Source organism: Myxocyprinus asiaticus, chromosome 43, assembly GCF_019703515.2.
Source record: "Myxocyprinus asiaticus isolate MX2 ecotype Aquarium Trade chromosome 43, UBuf_Myxa_2, whole genome shotgun sequence".
Lineage (NCBI taxonomy): Eukaryota > Metazoa > Chordata > Actinopteri > Cypriniformes > Catostomidae > Myxocyprinus > Myxocyprinus asiaticus.
The window spans coordinates 32,989,134-33,007,688 of NC_059386.1; the positions used below are offsets into that span (position 1 = coordinate 32,989,134).

At 36.2% G+C, this 18,555-nt stretch overlaps 2 protein-coding genes across 8 annotated transcripts in view; one reads left to right on the forward strand and one right to left on the reverse strand.

Moving 5' to 3' along the window:
• Window positions 1-1,023: 1,023 nt before the first annotated feature.
• Window positions 1,024-9,769, reverse strand: LOC127433711 (N-lysine methyltransferase KMT5A-A-like). Of its 3 annotated transcripts, XM_051685849.1 has the most exons (8): window positions 9,523-9,768; window positions 8,603-8,631; window positions 7,049-7,217; window positions 6,739-6,937; window positions 5,496-5,583; window positions 5,359-5,418; window positions 5,086-5,276; window positions 1,024-1,852 (listed from the first exon to the last, which is right to left on the reverse strand). In XM_051685849.1, the coding sequence occupies exons 3-8, from the start codon at window positions 7,083-7,085 to the stop codon at window positions 1,642-1,644; spliced, it is 786 nt and encodes a 261-aa protein (XP_051541809.1). In that variant the 5' UTR covers window positions 7,086-7,217; window positions 8,603-8,631; window positions 9,523-9,768; the 3' UTR covers window positions 1,024-1,641. The 3 variants fall into 3 exon arrangements, with proteins under 3 accessions (XP_051541809.1, XP_051541807.1, XP_051541808.1); XM_051685847.1 differs by lacking the exon at window positions 8,603-8,631 and having other exon boundaries at window positions 9,523-9,769; XM_051685848.1 differs by lacking the exon at window positions 8,603-8,631 and having other exon boundaries at window positions 7,055-7,217; window positions 9,523-9,766.
• Window positions 9,770-15,775: 6,006 nt separating this feature from the next.
• LOC127433695 (protein strawberry notch homolog 1-like) overlaps window positions 15,776-18,555 on the forward strand; it is a 35,067-nt gene continuing 32,287 nt past the window's right edge. For all 5 annotated transcript variants that reach the window (XR_007895916.1, XM_051685807.1, XM_051685808.1 and 2 more), the window contains exons 1-2: window positions 15,776-16,111; window positions 17,181-17,297. Coding sequence is in view for 4 of the 5 variants with exons in the window: in XM_051685807.1 (XP_051541767.1) it covers window positions 17,184-17,297 (114 nt within the window). In the remaining variant the exon portion in view is untranslated. The remainder of the gene's footprint in view (window positions 16,112-17,180; window positions 17,298-18,555) is intronic.

Here is an 18,555-nt window from a genome sequence, read left to right on the forward strand (position 1 = left end):
CCTTTTTCCTCCAAACATAACAATGGTCATTATGGTCAAACAGTTCAATTTTTGTTTCATCAGACAAGAGGACATTTCTCCAAAAAGTAAGATCTTTGTCCCCATGTGCACTTGCAAACTGTAGTCTGGCTTTTTTAATGGCGGTTTTGGAGCATTGGCTTCTGAGCAGCCTTTCAGGTTATGTTGATATAGGACTCATTTTACTGTGGATATAGATACTTGTCTACCTGTTTCCTCCAGCATCTTCACAAGGTCCTTTGCTGTTGTTCTGGGATTGATTTGCACTTTTCACACCAAACTACATTCATCTCTAGAGACAGAATGCGTCTCCTTCCTGAGCAGTATGATGGCTGCGTGGTCCAATGGTGTTTATACTTGCATACTATTGTTTGTACAGATGAACGTGGTACCTTCAGGCGTTTGAAAATTGCTCCCAAGGATGAACCAGACTTGTGGAGGTCCACTTTTTTATTTTCTGAGGTCTTGGCTGATTTCTTTTGATTTTCCAATGATGTCAAGCAGAGAGGCACTGAGTTTGAAGGTAGGCCTTAAAATCCACAGGTACACCTCCAATTGACTCCAATTAGCCTATCAGAAGCTAATTGGCCAATTGTCTAAAGGCTTGACATCATTTTCTGGAAATTTTCCAAGCTGCTTAAAGGCACAGTTAACTTAGTGTGTGTAAACTTCTGACCCACTGGAACTGTGATATAGTCAATTAAAAGTGAACAATCTCTCTGTAAACAATTGTTGGAAAAATTACTTGTGTCATGCACAAAGTAGATGTCCTAAATGACTTGCCAAAACTATAGTTTGCCGATATGAAATATGTGGAGTGATTAAAAAATTAGTGTTAATGACTTCAACCTAAGTATATGTAAACTTCTTACTTCAACTGTATTTAAACGTTAGTACATAGTAGTTAAAGACGCCTAATATATAGTGGGACCAAATATACAAGCATTAAAGTATTTTTCAAATAAAAGCAATAAATAAAGATTGATATATACACAACAAGAGGAACAAGATTGCATAAAATCATTTATTTAAACAATGCAGTTATTATCTCGTACAGATTGATTGAAACTCTCAGTTTGAGCTTTTGGTCTCAACACTCAGTTTTGTATAACAGGTACAGCTTTGTTCAGATGACACTCAGCATTGTAACAGCGGTAACATTTCAAATTATATCAAAGTTTGGTTTCATGTTCCAGTTTTCTGAACCTTTTAAAATGTTTTATCTTTAAGCATCACCGGCTTTCTGCTTCAAACATAACTGTTTGGGCATTATAAATAATTATTGCTAAGCCTCTAACTACCATACACATCAGATTAAGAAAACTCTTTATAAAAATGCAGAAAGTTGGACTATAACTGCATGCTTTGGAAGCACTGATCTAACAATATATAAAATATACAAAAAGAAATGTGCCAAAACTAGCATGTCAGAGCAGGATAAATATCTTAAAAGTAGGACACATCGAATATGTACCGCAATCTAACGTGTTTGACATGTATGTCACTGTGTAACATACCCATTTACTTACTATCCCATAACATTCTCAGTTTACTAAGGCAACAATTACATTAAAAACTGTCTAGTTAAGAAACAAGATGTTTTTCCCCCCTCCTCTGAATACATTACTGTTTTAGCCATGGGTGAGCCTCTATTGAGGCTTTACTTCGGTCGCCGTAGTCGTAAAGGAGTTCCTCTCCTTCCTGAATATCTCTGGAGGCCACGAGGATGAGGTGAGGTATTCCGTTAATGTCGTGGAGTTTGGTTTGACAGTTACCGTTTTTACTGTGGTTGATAAGCCTTCCCAAACGATCAGACTCATTTGTAGCATCCACACTGTTGAGAAACAAGTGCACAAAAAAAGTAAAATGAATTAGATTTCAGACAATGCTTGCAATTCAACTGTTTTTAAGTTGTATTTAATGCATCACAGGTTCACAGAAGTCAACATGAAATCAAAATTTACTTTTGAATGAAATTTTTCGTGTTATTCTGCATGATTCAACAGTGAATGTTATTTCAAACATCTTCCATTAAAATGTGATGTTTCACAGTGTAGGTTGGAAAAATAATGTGAACCCCTAGGCTAATGACAAACATGTCAGCAATAGCTAATTACAGTCAAGAATTAGCAAACCTGTCTTCCAATTAATGAAATGAGATTGGAGGTGTGGGTTAGAGCTACTTTGACTTATAAAAATACTCAAACATTGAGTTTGCTATTCACATGAAGCATCTGCTGATGTGGACCATGCTTCACAAAAAAAAGAGATCTCAGAAGACCTATGATAAATAATTGTTGCTTTGCATGAAGCTGGAAAGGGTTGCAAAGTTATGTCGAAGAGCTTAGGTATTCATTTGTCCACAGTTAGAGATACAGTTGTCTTTAAATGGAGACACTTTAGTACTGTGGCTACTCTCCCTAGAAGTGGCCGTCCAGCCAAGATGACTCAAAGGACACACTGCAGAATGCTCAACGAGGTGTAAAAAAAAAAAAAAAAAGAAACCTAGAGTGACAGATAAAGAATTGAAGGAATCATTGTAACTGGTTAACATCTCTGTTCATGAGTCCACTATATGGGAAAACATTCAACAGGCATGGTTTCCATGGCAGGACACCATAAAGGAAGCCGCTGCTTTCCTACAAAAACATTGCTATGTGCCTAAAGTTTGCCAAAGATCACTCTGACACTTCACAATGCTATTGGGAAAATGTTTTGTGGAATGATGAAACTTATGTTTAATTGTTTGGGAAAAACACACAGCACTAAGTCTGGCATAAAAAGGGCACCGCATAGCAACATGAAAATATCATCCCAGCAGTAAAGTACAGTGGAGGGAGAATCATGATTTGGGGCTGCTTCGGGGCCTGGACCGCTTGCCATCTTCGAGGGAAAAATTAATTCCCAAGTTTATCATGATATCTTTAAGGCAATGATGCAGCTGCACAATGACCCTAAACATTGACGTAAATCCACTACTGAATGGCTTCAAAAAAAGAAAATCCACCTTTAGGAGTGACCCAGTCAGAGTCCAGACCTTAACCCAATAGAGATGCTGTGGAATGACCTCGAGAGAGCCATTCACACCAGACATCCTAAGAATATGTCTGAGCTGAATCAGTTCTGTAAAGAAGAATGGTCCAAAATTCCTTCTGAATGTTGTGCAGGTCTAATCAACAGCTACAGGAAATGCTTGGTTGAGGTTATTGCTGCCAAAGGAGGATCGACCAGTTATTAAATCCAAGGGTTTACTTACTTTTTCCACACCACTGTGAATGTTTAACTCTTGTGCGACATTTGTCTTTTCGATCATTTTGGCTGTGTTAATGCCAACGGCATAAATTTTGCCAAAGGTGTGTATTTTTTGGGGAATTTTGATATTTCAACCTCAGTTCCTATAATACATATATAACTGTGTACACAAAATAGTTACACTCAGGACCTTAAGGACAAAAATGTCCAGTGCCATTAAAGCATAAAATCATGAATTCTATGATATTATGCTTTCATTCCAGAGCCCTGGCTTCAATTTAAGTTTTTTATATTTTCCACCAGATGGTGCCATTTTTCTCATGTTCAGCCTATGGAGTAAATACATGCTTTTTTTCCTATTTTCTGTTTACTGTATTATAGAGCACTGCAGGCCAACTGAAATGATGCAGCTAAAATTGTGTGGGTGTGTTGGTATGGATGTCAGAGTGTGTTTTGTATGTATATTGAGAAATTTTTGTGTAAAAAAAACAACAGTGCATTATGCAAACAAACTGGCATGTAAAGGGTTAAAATCCTGAAAATGAATAAATATTTGGTAGTTATGATCAGGACTGATGTTGGTTAAAAATATGATTAATATATAATATGTTTATGGCAGTTTTTTGACATGGACATTTTCGTCCTCTAAGGTACTGAGTTTTTATTTTTAATTTTTATCCCCTTTTCTCCAAATTTGGAATGCCCAATTCCCACTAATTAGTAGTCCCTCGTGGTGGCGCGGTTACTCACTTCAATCCCGGTGGCGGAGGACAAGTCTCAGTTGCCTCCGCTTCTGAGATCATCAATCCTTACATCTTATCACGTGGCTCGCTGTGCATGACACCACGGAGACTCACAGCATGTGGAGGCTCATGCTACCCTCCGCGATCCACCCACAACTTACCACGCACCCTATTGAGAGCGAGAGCCACTAATTGCGACAACGAGGAGGTTACCCCAAGCAACTCTACCCTCCCTAGCAACCGGGCCAATTTGGTTGCTTAGGAGACCTGGCTGGATTCAAACTTGCGACTCCAGGGATGGTAGTCAGCGTCAATGCTCGCTGAGCTACCCAGGCCCCCCGAGTGTGAGTTGTTTTTTTTTTAATCTGACACTGCACAAAAAATAATAATGCAATAAAATGTTGTTGCTAAGCATTGACATATCCCAGACTGTGATAATCCCCAAAAAAAAAAAAAAAAAATTCCCCTTAGCATTAATAATTTTTTTTTTGTGTGTTTCTTTTCTTCTTCATAAAAAAAACAAAAAAACAAAAAAAAAACAACAGTGGCATTATATAAACAAACTGGCATTTAAAGGGTTAAAATCCTGAAAATAAATGAATATTTGGTAGTTATGATCAGGACTGATGTTGTTTAAAACAAATTAACTAACCGAAAGTGGAAAATAATATTAATATATTATATTATTATGGCAGTTTTTTGACGCGGAGATTTGTGTCCTCTAAGGACCTCTGAGTAACTTTTTTAGATTGACGCACAAGGGTTAATGTGTTCATTAAAGATATGAAAGATTATAATTGTTTGTCTTGTCAGCTTAAGCACATTGAAATTGTTTATACTTATGACTTTGATGAAGATATCAAATTTTATTACCAATTAATGCAGAAAACCAGCTAATTCCAAAAGTTTCACATACTTTTTCTTGCCACTGTACATCAGACTAATGAAGTAAAATGGGTTGTGAACAGCATTTCATGTTGACAAAAAGACCGCATGCTACAATTTCCTTTGCTTTGTTTTGCCGTTTACTTTCAATTATTAAATGGAAAGAGGGTGTGGTGCCCGAACCTACCAATATGTTTTGCTGAGATACTGGAAGTAATACATGTAGCAGCCAGTGGTTGGGTCTTGTGCGTATAAAGCCTCTCTTTTTTTGGCATCAGTAATCTGTAGCAGATCTCCGTGGTACTCTACTACATACTGCCCTTTCTGAAACTTCTGGGTGGCAAAAACCCCCCGGCCTTTTCCTTCAATGTACCTGACCTGTTAAGAATGACAATAAAGGTATCTTTGTATCATTCCAGTTCAGTTCAAATACAACACTTATTAAAACGTGAGAAATTACCATCATTCCATTCTCAATGCCATTCGTAATCAACATATCTAGGTGCCTCTTCTCTTCATACTGTTGATATAAAACAGGCATGTATGAGACAAACACACCAATGTTATAACTTCATCTATCATGAATCTGTGCTTTACCTCCAGTTCACTTTTGCTTTTTCTCGAGCTTCTCCTGATGGGATAATAATCCGTAACCTTTCGATTTTGTGGATTCTTGGTCTCAGCACTGCAGGAAAAAAACGTTATGAGCAAATCACACAATTTCAGAGAACAAAACATTTTCTTTTATACAGTCAATATTTACACTTCAAATTTTAAGTGTTTTGTGAACGCAACCTCACTCAAAAACAAACAAACAACAATTTACCCATAATTTACTAATAAAGCATACTGACAATTAGTGGTCGACCGATATATCGGTTTTACCGATTAGTTGCTTTTTGGAACTATCGGTTATCGGAAAAAGCTTAATTTGGTGAATATTTACGTATAGAGGATTGTTTCGAGCCATGTCACTGTCACCACCGTTGTTTATGGACTAAATCACAATTATTAATACAAAATGTTATTTAAAAAAAATGACACACATGAAGCATAGACATTATTTAGCAGTTATTTATATAACCTTTATTGATTGTTGTTCATGTTGATTTTTACTTCATAGTATTTTTATTGTAATACATTGTAGATGATTGTAAGAGTGCATGTTTTGTTTTGAAGCACATTTCAAAATAAGAGTCTCCAGGGTATGTAGGGCTTATTTATAGTTAAAAGTCCCACGTTATGGACAAAATCGTAATTTGTTTCTGGTTATTATTGGGATTTTGGTTGATTGATAAACTGCATCTGGGATTTTACTCATTTTGGACTCTTATAGCCCCATGTCTGTGCCCATCACAGTAAGGAAATTAAGAAAAGTGTTTTAACATTCAATAAATCGATTTTAAAACCTATCGGCCGATTAATCGGTTATCAGCTTTTTTCACAACCTTAGTTATCGGTATCGGCAAAATCCACTATCGGTCAACCTCTACTGACAATTATAATTCTATAAATGCAATGTATATTAGAAAATGCTAGAAAATAATTCTGCTGATGTTTTAGATGTTTGAATAGAACAAAACAAAAATCAATGTCTTTAACTATTTGGGCAATAACACTATAAAAACCTTTAAAAATAGTGATCAAAAGTGCACTCTTTGTATATGGCTGTCATCTAGGACTTATACCGACACCTAGCGTCTGGGATGTAGCATCACACAAAAGCCAATGTAGAGAAATGCGCGATCAGCTATTATACAATTATACAGTGAGCAAAAGAGTCCAATAACAGAGGTATCATTGAGATAAAGTGAGTAGTAATTTGCCATTGTTGACTTACATTCTCTGTATGGACTTCTTTACTTTAACTTTGCCACAGGTTCGTTTCCTCTGACCGGGGGAAGTGATGTCACCGCTGGAGTGCATGTATGATGCTGTACAGTGCAGCTGCCGTGTCTGCTCCTCTGCTCTGTGCAGCTCTTCATTCACAACCATTTTTGGGAGGGTGAACTCACCGTTTACAGTACTGGGTCTCCTGGCTGTGATACATAGAAGTACATGACTTGAATCAAATGTTAGACTTATCCACAGACACAAGAATATGTATTTGTATGTATTCAGTTAGACAAATAATAATTCAAGTTTTTCACCCTTACAATCTCCATGCTTCTGTGGCTCATTCTGCATGCAGAATAATCGAGAATTTTTCCCATCTTGGATGAGTTTGACTGAGATTGACTGAGCTTCATGATGTGGTGACTTTGAGCTGCTGTGCTTTAAGAGGTGGTGAAATGCAGAGTGTCCGTTATATATCACGTCCTGCAAAACAGTGAGTTGTGTGGATGAGACATAGAAATGTTCTCTCTTTTTATCTACAGCAACATTCATCTCTATCTCTTGGTTTAAGAATGAAGTTCTGGTTTCAAGTTCTGGTTTATCATTATTCCAGCCACAGTGAAACTAAATGCTGTTTCACAATTTATGTAATAGAAATAACAGAAAAAACTGTCAATAATAAACCAATAAACGGGAGCGCACACATAATGTACATTGCTAATAAGAAAATCTGATGAGTGACAAAATGATCAGTGCTAACTGATGAGGAACTAATTGTGATGATACCGGTATTGGCCGGGTGGGATACTGGGTGGGATTTTTTCCTCCATTTATTGGTTTTGACCCTATTAGACCAACATTAGAAGCAGATAAATCATGGCTTGTGATATGACTCTAAACTCTTTCTATGCCAGGTTTCAAAAGAACAGATAATTTATACATTTGTTCTACTTGATATATTTTGATACCTAAAATATTTGATATTATAAAATATAATAATTTGATTTCACTTAAAGCATGTAAAAATTGTAGATTGAGCTGTAGGCAGATTATTTAAGAAAAAATAATATATAAAAATAACAAAATAATAAAGATATAATATCGGCCATCATATTTTTTATCGTTCATAAAGAAAATATCTATTGGCTATCGGTATTGGCCAAAATAGAATCCGGATAACACTTACAGTAATAACAATCGATGAACTGATGTATCAGCTCCTGATATTTATCGGCAAATTATTGACCAAATTTAAACCATCAGTCTATCGGTTATAAGCATAAAACCACTGATATGCAAAACCGATGGTTGATTTATAATTAAATTGCACAATCCAGAAGAAATAATAATAGCCAGAATATGTAGAAGGATTGGCACTCCTAAGAACATAGAATAAAAATTAAATATTACTTCTCGTTCTCACATTAATGTGGAAAAACTGCCATAAACTGACTTGACAGTTGTGAAAACATCACTTATCTATAGGCTACATGATGAGGGGAAACATTAAAAACACTTTGAAACCAGCAGACTTTGACTTCTGGGATATCGGTATGATATCATTAATGTTGTATGAGTGATTGAATTAAGACTGAAATCGCAATATGGCCTTGCGTGATTACTAAACCTTAAAAGGCTGCGTTTCTGCATTCAGCGCTTCAGTCAGTGCTGTGTGAGCAAGTGGCGCCCTCTAGCGTTCTGGACGGATTAATCCATTATACCACTATAATACAACATTTAAAAGGGGTTTTTTTTTTTCCTTTGGTTAAAACTTTTTTATTTTTCAGTGATGTGGTTGACATTTACGTGGAATTGCCCAACATATGCATAGTATACATTTGTAATGTTCTATCAAATACAGTACATACATGTAAAATCTGAGTTCTGTTGTTTTGATCTGCAAAAACAAAAGTGCAAAATATTTTTTAGAAGTACAAAATAACCTTTTTCATATCAATCATGTTATCATGTTTAGTTATTTTTTCTTTATATCTTCTAATATATCATTGGTTGTGACTCTTTAATAAAATAATAAAAAAATAAAAAATGGTCCTGTCATGTGTTCAATGGAAATTATTCATTGTTAGAACAGTGAAAAGGCTTTTGTACCTATTTGTACATTTTTAAAGCATAATTCCAAAGAAAAACAGTGATTGAATGACAAAATAAGGCAAGTGCAATATATTGGTATCGTCCAATTATTATTATTATTTTATTTATTTTTTAAATCGGTATTGGCCAAACATTTTCATATCGGTGGTGCATCCCTAGTAATAACAATGCGAAATAATGTAAATAAAAATAGTTTTTTTTTTTTTTTTAATAATGCTGGAATCGACATAATTATTTATTCTGAATCGGTGCTAAATTAGACAATATTTACAGCTTATGTTGAAGCATTTTCTACTTCACACGGTTATTGATCCTTGATGAACACGCCCACACGACAGGGCCTTTAAACAGTTCCGCTCAAATCGGTTTACAATAATAAAATGTACAGTATTATTGCACACTGGAGCGCTACTGTTCCTTTGTCTACCTTATGACGTAATAATAAACTGTAAAAGCAACTGTATCGTGCATCACTCGGACTAAACACTCAACGGCAGGTCGATTCGTACAACTTATAAAACAGGAACCAACAACAAAAAGTGGAGTTCGTGCATTTTGAAGGGGATAGTTGAGGATAAGTGCAGAATAAAAAGCCTAATGGATCATATCTTGGACTAATATAATTCTACCATCACACATATGAGAATACATCGGACAAAATTGCGTTGTAACCTACCCCGTTCATTTCAGCCCTTATTGTTTTCAGGCGGTGGCCCAGTCCAGTCTAGTGTTTTGCCCTCAACACTTCTCTCCTCCTAATCGGCGCGGGAAAAGGACATTCAGAAACAGCTCTCTGATTATGACAAAGAAAGTTTTCATTTATGCTCCTCCATCCGAGCTGATGTGTACGGTTTCACGCCGCCGCCATGTTTGCACTTTAGCTCATTCACGGGAGGAGACCATGTGAGCATTTAAATAACCAATAATGTTTTGGACTTGTGTTTAAATTGCCCGGAAGATGGAGCTGTTAGTCAGGTCACCCTTCCTGTTAGGCAGAACAATAGCTGAACAGCAGGTTTACTACTACAGGCAGAATTAGAAACTCACTTTAAAACGCTAAATCATATTTACCCTTGTAATGAGTTTCTGAGACAAAGATTCAACATTGATGTAAACATTTGCAGGTTTTGTGTTTCTGATATTGAAACATTGGAGCACTTGTTTTTTCTTTGTAATTATACAAGTTCTTTTTGGGAATCATTTCAAAATTGGATATCTGAAAAGGACGTTTATTCACCCAAGTTGATATACAATGATGAAAAAAGGGAATCTATGTATAACAGCTTGCTTATTATGGCTAATCAATTCATCCATAGATGTAGATTTATTAATGTCAGACCTCTGTTTCTAGTCTTCTTGAATGAGTTAAAAAATGATATATAAAACACTGTCATGTATAAAAACTAAACAAGCCTTGGACTTGTACAAAAATATAGATGTATTGTTATCTGATTAGACCTGTACCTTTTATTTATTTTATCTTATGTATTTATTTCTTTTTTCCTTTTCTGGTTATCTGCTCAGTCTGTATTGTATTTCGATTATATTCTATTGTTAATTGATCACTGTGTTAGTCAGATCTTGATTTGTTCTCAATAAAGTTGCATAAAATAATAATAATAATAATAATAATAATAATAATAATAATTCTTATTGGTTGGTAGGGCATCATGGTTTATTATTTTATTTTATTTTTATTTTTTTATTTGTATGGTATGGTGTGATGTTATGCATTACATTTTTGTTTTTAGATTTTGTTTTATAAGCCTATATACAGTTCTGATCAAATAAAACTTCAAATAGATTATATCATATAAAATCCATAGGATGCTTAAATTTTTTACGGTATAATATAGTATTATTGTTATAAACATAAAGTTTTCCGGACTTGACCCTGGGTTTTGAGAGTATTATTATTATTATCATTATTATCATTATTTACCTCAAAATCATTTGTGTGTTTGTGTGTATATATATATACAGGTGCATCTCAATAAATTAGAATGTCGTGGAAAAGTTCATTTATTTCAGTAATTCAACTCAAATTGTGAAACTCGTGTATTAAATAAATTCAATGCACACAGACTGAAGTAGTTTAAGTCTTTGGTTCTTTTAATTGTGATGATTTTGGCTCACATTTAACAAAAACCCACCAATTCACTATCTCAAAAAATTAGAATATTTTGACATGCCAATCAGCTAATCAACTCAAAACACCTGCAAAGGTTTCCTGAGCCTTCAAAATGGTCTCTCAGTTTGGTTCACTAGGCTACACAATCATGGGGAAGACTGCTGATCTGACAGTTGTCCAGAAGACAATCATTGACACCCTTCACAAGGAGGGTAAGCCACAAACATTCATTGCCAAAGAAGCTGGCTGTTCACAGAGTGCTGTATCCAAGCATGTTAACAGAAAGTTGAGTGGAAGGAAAAAGTGTGGAAGAAAAAGATGCACAACCAACCGAGAGAACCGCAGCCTTATTATTGTCCAGCAAAATCGATTCAAGAATTTGGGTGAACTTCACAAGGAATGGACTGAGGCTGGGGTCAAGGCATGTCAAGGAATTTGGCTACAGTTTTCGTATTCCTCTTGTTAAGCCACTCCTGAACCACAGACAACATCAGACGCGTCTTACCTGGGCTAAGGAGAAGAAGAACTGGACTGTTGCCCAGTGTTCCAAAGTCCTCTTTTCAGATGAGAGCAAGTTTTGTATTTCATTTGGAAACCAAGGTCCTAGAGTCTGGAGGAAGGGTGGAGAAGCTCATAGCCCAAGTTGCTTGAAGTCCAGTGTTAAGTTTCCACAGTCTGTGATGATTTGGGGTGCAATGTCATCTGCTGGTGTTGGTCCATTGTGTTTTTTGAAAACCAAAGTCACTGCACCCTTTTACCAAGAAATTTTGGAGCACTTCATGCTTCCTTCTGCTGACCAGCTTTTTAAAGATGCTGATTTCATTTTCCAGCAGGATTTGGCACCTGCCCACACTGCCAAAAGCACCAAAAGTTGGTTAAATGACCATGGTGTTGGTGTGCTTGACTGGCCAGTAAACTCACCAGACCTGAACCCCATAGAGAATCTATGGGGTATTGTCAAGAGGAAAATGAGAAACAAGAGACCAAAAAATGCAGATGAGCTGAAGGCCACTGTCAAAGAAACCTGGGCTTCCATACCACCTCAGCAGTGCCACAAACTGATCACCTCCATGCCACGCCGAATTGAGGCAGTAATTAAAGCAAAAGGAGCCCCTACCAAGTATTGAGTACATATACAGTAAATGAACATACTTTCCAGAAGGCCAACAATTCACTAAAAATGTTTTTTTTATTGGTCTTATGATGTATTCTAATTTTTTGAGATAGTGAATTGGTGGGTTTTTGTTAAATGTGAGCCAAAATCATCACAATTAAAAGAACCAAAGACTTAAACTACTTCAGTCTGTGTGCATTGAATTTATTTAATACACGAGTTTCACAATTTGAGTTGAATTACTGAAATAAATGAACTTTTCCACGACATTCTAATTTATTGAGATGCACCTATATATATGTGTGTGTGTGTGTGTGTGTGTGTGTGTGTGTGTGTGTGTGTGTGTGTGTGTGTGTGTGTGTTTTACAAAGTACAGGTACTAAAGAAATTTTATGAAAACAATTTAATCAGTCCAATTAAAAAGAGTTACTGACAGATGAATTTTTATTTTTATTTATATGTATTTTATTTTTTCTTGGTTAAATAAAAGACAAATAAAATAAAAGTACAGTAGTAAACCAAAATTAAGAAGAAATAAAAAAAACAACAAAAAAGAAAGTAATAAAAGCAAAATAATAAAGTATCAATAAATAATAACATTTCACTAACAAATCCTAAAATTTCTGTTGTTAAAAAACAACAATGTGAAAACTTTAGGAGTAATATAGGCCTAAATCTCAACCATGCAGTATTACTATTGATGCCTTCTCTTTTGTCTGGCTTAACTGCACAGATGAATTACTCAGTTCACATCTGCCTGCAGTATGTTTCACAGGTGGAAACATTAGGTGTATGAATAAGTATTCCTATAATTTCATCCTGGAAAGGCCTAGCTGAGAGACTCAAGAAAGAGAAAAGCACGGAAACATCTTAGTCTCAGATCAGTTGGAAGGAAATATTAAAAGTACCGAGACAGAACTGAAGCGGTGAATGTCATCTAATGACCTCAGAGAATTGACCCGATTGAAATACAGATATAATACTATTTTGTCGCAGAAGGTGGAGTTTTGGCTATTCAGGGCAAGACAGTCATACTTTGAGTCGGGGGACAAAGCAGGAAAAATTTTGGCTAGATATATAAAGCAGAGAGAGTCTTTTTCTACCATTCCCTCAGTGAAATCTGCTGGTGGTGAAATATTTACCTCGGCCATTGATATTAATAATGCTTTTAAATAATTCTATATTGATCTTTATAGTTCCACTTCTTCGTCTACTGATGAAAATATTAGGAACTTTGTGGAACCATTAGATCTTCCTAAACTGACAATTGAGCAAAAAAATTATTATTTTTTTTTCGTCAGCCATGATACTGCGCCCCTGGAGCAGATAGGGTCAAAGGCCTTGCTCAAACGTCCCAGATTACATTTCATTAAATTACATAGGCCGATTGACAAAGGTGGGCTAGGCCTAACCAAGATTTTGTTTTATTATTATGCATTCGGTCTCAGACATTTGGCTCATTGGTCGCTTCCACCTGAGAGCGCCCTCCCTGGTTTTGTGTTGAACAGGAAGTTCTTGCCCCTATTTCACCATTGCAAAGCCTTTCCATCAAACTAACCGGAGAAGTTAAGTTACACCCTGTTATCTCGCATTTGCATGCGGTATGGACAAAAGTGTCCAGAGTGTTTAATTTTGACATTTATTTAAATGTAGCCTCGAGCATATGGCTGAACCCAACATTATGTATTAATAAGAGTGTTGAGATCCTTTGAAAATATGCTTCAACATTTTGGGATTCCCAGGTCTCAGTTTTTTAGGTATTTACAGCTGCGCAAATAGCATACACCCCTCTAAAGTGGCAGATACTCTGGGAATGGTGATTACTGCTTTTGGAAAAGGTCATGAGGCATCAGTGTATTACTCCCTGTTAATTCAGAGTCTGGGGGACGGAGCTTCAACTTCTCTCAAGAGATTATGGGAGAAAGATTTAAACTTGGTATTGGAGGAGGGAGTGTGGGCTAGGATTCTACAAAGCATCAAGTCCACATCTAGAGATGCAAGGGTGCGCCTTATGCAATTTAAAATTTTGCATTGATTATATTGGAGACACTCTAGATTGTATAGGCTTGGTCTTAAAGACACACCCACCTGTTGGCGATGCAATTCAGAAGACGGTGACACAACCCATGTTTTTTGGGGATGTGTTAAGATACAAGAATTTTGGTTGAGGGTTCAGAGATTTATGTGTATTGTGTATTGGACACTCAATTTTCATTTTGCCCCAGACTCTGTATCTTAGGTAATGGGGTGGTCATTAATTTTGGGGATAGCCACTTAAAAAGTTGGGTCCTAGCCGGAGTTATGGTGGGCAGACAAATTATTCTTAGGGGGTGGAAGACGGCTGGTGCACCCTCATTTCGGAAGTGGTGTGGGGAGATTGGCGGGGTGGCAGCTTTTGAGGAGGCGATCTTTAGAAGGTTGGGAAAATGGGATTTGTTTAATAGGAAGTGGGGTGGATATTTGGCTTTTTTTGGAGGGTTCTCGGGGGAAGGGATTTAATTTATATAACTGATTCAGTATTTTATGTTGTGTTTATTTGTCTTGTGATGGAATCAATAAAAATGTTAATAAAATAAAAATAAAAAATAAAAATAAAAGAAAGAGAAAAGCAAGTTTAAAATCGATAATAAGTATTTTTTTTAATGCATATGTTTTTAGGAGTTCTTTAACTGGGTGTTTTCAGTGGTTAAATGACTGTTATGTTTTGCAGTTGCTGGAGTTCAGGTCAGCAGAGACAGACACAGGAGAATTGTGTAGAGTACTGTGTATTGTGTGGACATTATGACTGATGAAGAAGATTGAGTTGTTTATAGGAGGCCAGTGTTGGTTGTAAAACTTAAGTACCAATTTCCTTCAGAAACAGCTAAATCTATACATTATTCCAAACTTTGGGCCGCCAGTGTGTGTGTAGATATATATATGTGTGTGTGTGTGTGTGTGTGTGTGTGTAGGTGTGTGTGTGTTTAAGGGGCAAAAACATAATATGGAGAGGTTACCAATGATAATCTATCAATAATATTTTTTTTATAAACAGTAATTAATGATAAAAAAAGATCAAATAAAATAAATATTGCATTTGCATAACTTTGAAAAGCTTTAAGTTTAAAGTGTAAGTTGTTTTGTATACTAAATAAAATTGTATACTAAATAAATGTTTTACGATTTAGTGATTAACCTAAACCTGTATTAAGAAATCCAATAAAACTTATCTTCTGTTAGAAAAAGTTGTTTGTTTAATTTAATTTAGATATTGTATAACTTTTAACAAAGAAAATATGTATTTGCTTTGAAGAAAGGAAGATTTTATTGTTAAGTTTATCCAAAGATTTGTTTGGATAATGTGAAGAATTGTATTGTATTTCCCTGTGTGTCATTTCTATATAATTACGGTATATTTTTGAACAGTAATAATAATATGAATAATCATACAAACATTTATTATTATTATTATTATTATTATTCACAAGTTTTAAATCACTTTCTTTTAAAGAATCTATAAATATACGTTTAAAAATATACGTTTAACTTTCTGATATGTATGGCTGCTGGATGTTTTTTCAACCTTTGTAATGAAAGCAGAGGTCAGTGCCTCTCTTTGACCTCACCAGTATGGCTTTCGCAATGTCATTTTGACGTGTCATTGGAGGAAACATTTTTCCTGCGTCACTTCCTTATTCTGACTAAGAGGGAGGTCACGTGACATGGCTTCGGCGCTCTCCTTCTCCGACGATTTTTGATTTTAAAAAATAATTAAACATCACGATTATTATGGACGGGTCCCTGGGCTTTCTGGAAGATGGTCGTCGGTCGGCTCTCGGCCGATGCTCCAGGACCCGTAAGCTTTATCGCGGCGGGAGAATTCCTGAACTGAATATCGGCTGTTTTGTGGGCTGCAGCGTCACGTGACCAGCACGCGCTTCGGGCAAAGATGGCGCCGGATGGTTAGAAAACAAGCAGCGCGAGCAGCGGAGACATTCAACACACCGCCGCGACAGTTGGGATCCATAGAAACAGAGTGGAGTACGTGTTTGGCTTATCGGACATTAGCTGTCACATGTAGATTTTGGTCCATGTTCCACCAGACTCGTGATTTAAGCCGGTTTGGCTCGTCGTTGGAAGAAATATAAGGTTTTATTGCGTCTCGAGAATGGCTCGCGCAGCTTGAGTGAGGTTCACGCGCTAGGCAGCTAACTTGACTCGAGCCGTTAGCTCACTTTTGTCAAAGTCACTGACAAGAATTATTCATCAAATACCATTGAATAGCCTTTAGTTTGCTTGTCAAGCTATCTCCTACATATTTAAAGTAATTTATAGTTCATTTAACAAATGCTTGGATTTACTTTTTGTCATTTAAAGCTGAAATGGGTCGTGAGGGGAATTAGCTAGCAACCAACATGCTGCATTACACGCCACATTTAAAAAATAAGAGAGAGATACTTTTTTTTTTTACTATTATGTAATATTCAGGAGTGGTTTAATTCATATTTAACCCGCGATCTGTTTGTCTGGAAAACATTCATAGGATTGTGCTGAATATTTTGGACTGAACATCAGTTCTCCTGGTCGCGCACTAGCAGATATCACGATATTCTTGTCAGTGTGTAATTTTAGTGTTTGGACCTTTTAATGGTCCACTCGGGCGTTTAGTTGTGTCATTGTTTCCTGAATGTGCAAACTGGTTGATATTAATATACAACAGCAACGTCAGACCAGGAAGTATCTACAGTTGTTGGATCAGGTTTGGCAAACACGTGTGGAGTTGAATGTTGTGGTGAGCCGTTAGCACCAATACTTTAATGTATTATTACTAATCTGAGTATTGCTGTTAGACTATTTAGTGTTGTCTAGATTCTTAATGACACGTATTCTGCACTCACCAAGGCCTTTAATATGATTTTAATATTCCAGTATGCTTTACTTAAGTGGTGATCTTTGTTTGGGGTTTCTTCTTTTTAGTTCCTATAGTGTTTGAATATTTCTTAAAAGTAGTGTGTAGTTTGAGAGGACATTATATAATGTCTGGGCTCTCTTTGCTCTCTCTTTACTGGGGAAATCTTCATAATTGTTTAAAATGGTTTCTTTCTTTTAGACAATGGATCCTGGACAGGATTTGCTTCTGGCTGCTCTAAGTGAAAGTGGAATCTGCCCTAATGATCTCTTCGATGTTGATCCTCAGGACATCATTCCAGCCCCTGCTTCACATCAGGTAATCAAAACATAAGCAGCCTCATTGTTCATGTTGCAGAGTATCCATGACAAATAAGGTACAGGTGTCTACTCATGTATTTTCGTTTTCTGATAGCGAATGTTTTTCTTTTTCTATACCTACACTGGTGGCCAAAAGTTTGGAATAATGTACAAATTTTGCTGTTTCGGAAGAAAATTGGTACTTTAATTCACCGACGTGGCATTCAGCTGATCACAATGTATAGTCAGGACATTACTGATGTAAAAAAACAGCACCATCACTATTTGAAAAAAGTCATTTTTGATCAAATCTAGACAGGCCCCATTTCCAGCAGCCATCACTCCAACATCTTATCCTTTAGTAATCATGCTAAATTGCTAATTTGGTACTAGAAAATCATTTGCCATTATATCAAACACAGTTGAAAGCTATTTGGTTCGTTAAATGAAGCTTAACATTGTCTTTGTGTTTGTTTTTGAGTTGCCACAGTAAGCAATAGACTGGCATGTCTTAAAGTCAATATTAGATCAAAAATGGCAAAAAATAAACATCTTTCTCTAGAAACTCATCAGTCAATCATTGTTTTGAGGAATGAAGGCTATACAATGCTTGAAATTGCCAAAAAACTGAAGATTTCATACAAAGGTGTACACTACAGTCTTCAAAGACAAAGGACAACTGGCTCTAACAAGGACAGAAAGAGATGTGGAAGACCAGATGTACAACTAAACAAGAGGATAAGTACATCAGAGTCTCTAGTTTGAGAAATAGACGCCTCACATGTCCTCAGCTGACAGCTTCATTGAAATCTACCTGCTCAACACCAGTTTCATGTACAACAGTAAAGAGAAGACTCAGGGGTGCAGGCCTTATGGGAAGGATTGCAAAGAAAAAGCCATGTTTGAAACAGAAAAACAAAAAGAAATGGTTAGAGTGGGCAAAGAAACACAGACATTGGATAACAGATAATTGGAAAAGAGTGTTATGGATCTTAACTCCATTGAGCTTTTGTGGGATCAGCTAGACTGTAAGGTGCGTGAGAAGTGCCCGACAAGACAGCCACATCTATGGCAAGTGCTACAGGAAGTGTGGGGTGAAATGTCACCTGAGTATCTGGACAAACTAACAGCTAGAATGTCAAGGATCTGCAAAGCTGTCATTGCTGCACGTGGAGGATTTTTTGATGAGAACTCTTTGAAGTAGTTTAAGAAGTTCTGAAAATGTTTTTCAAATTGTAATAGTAATTTTTCACGTTATTAATGTCCTGACTATACAT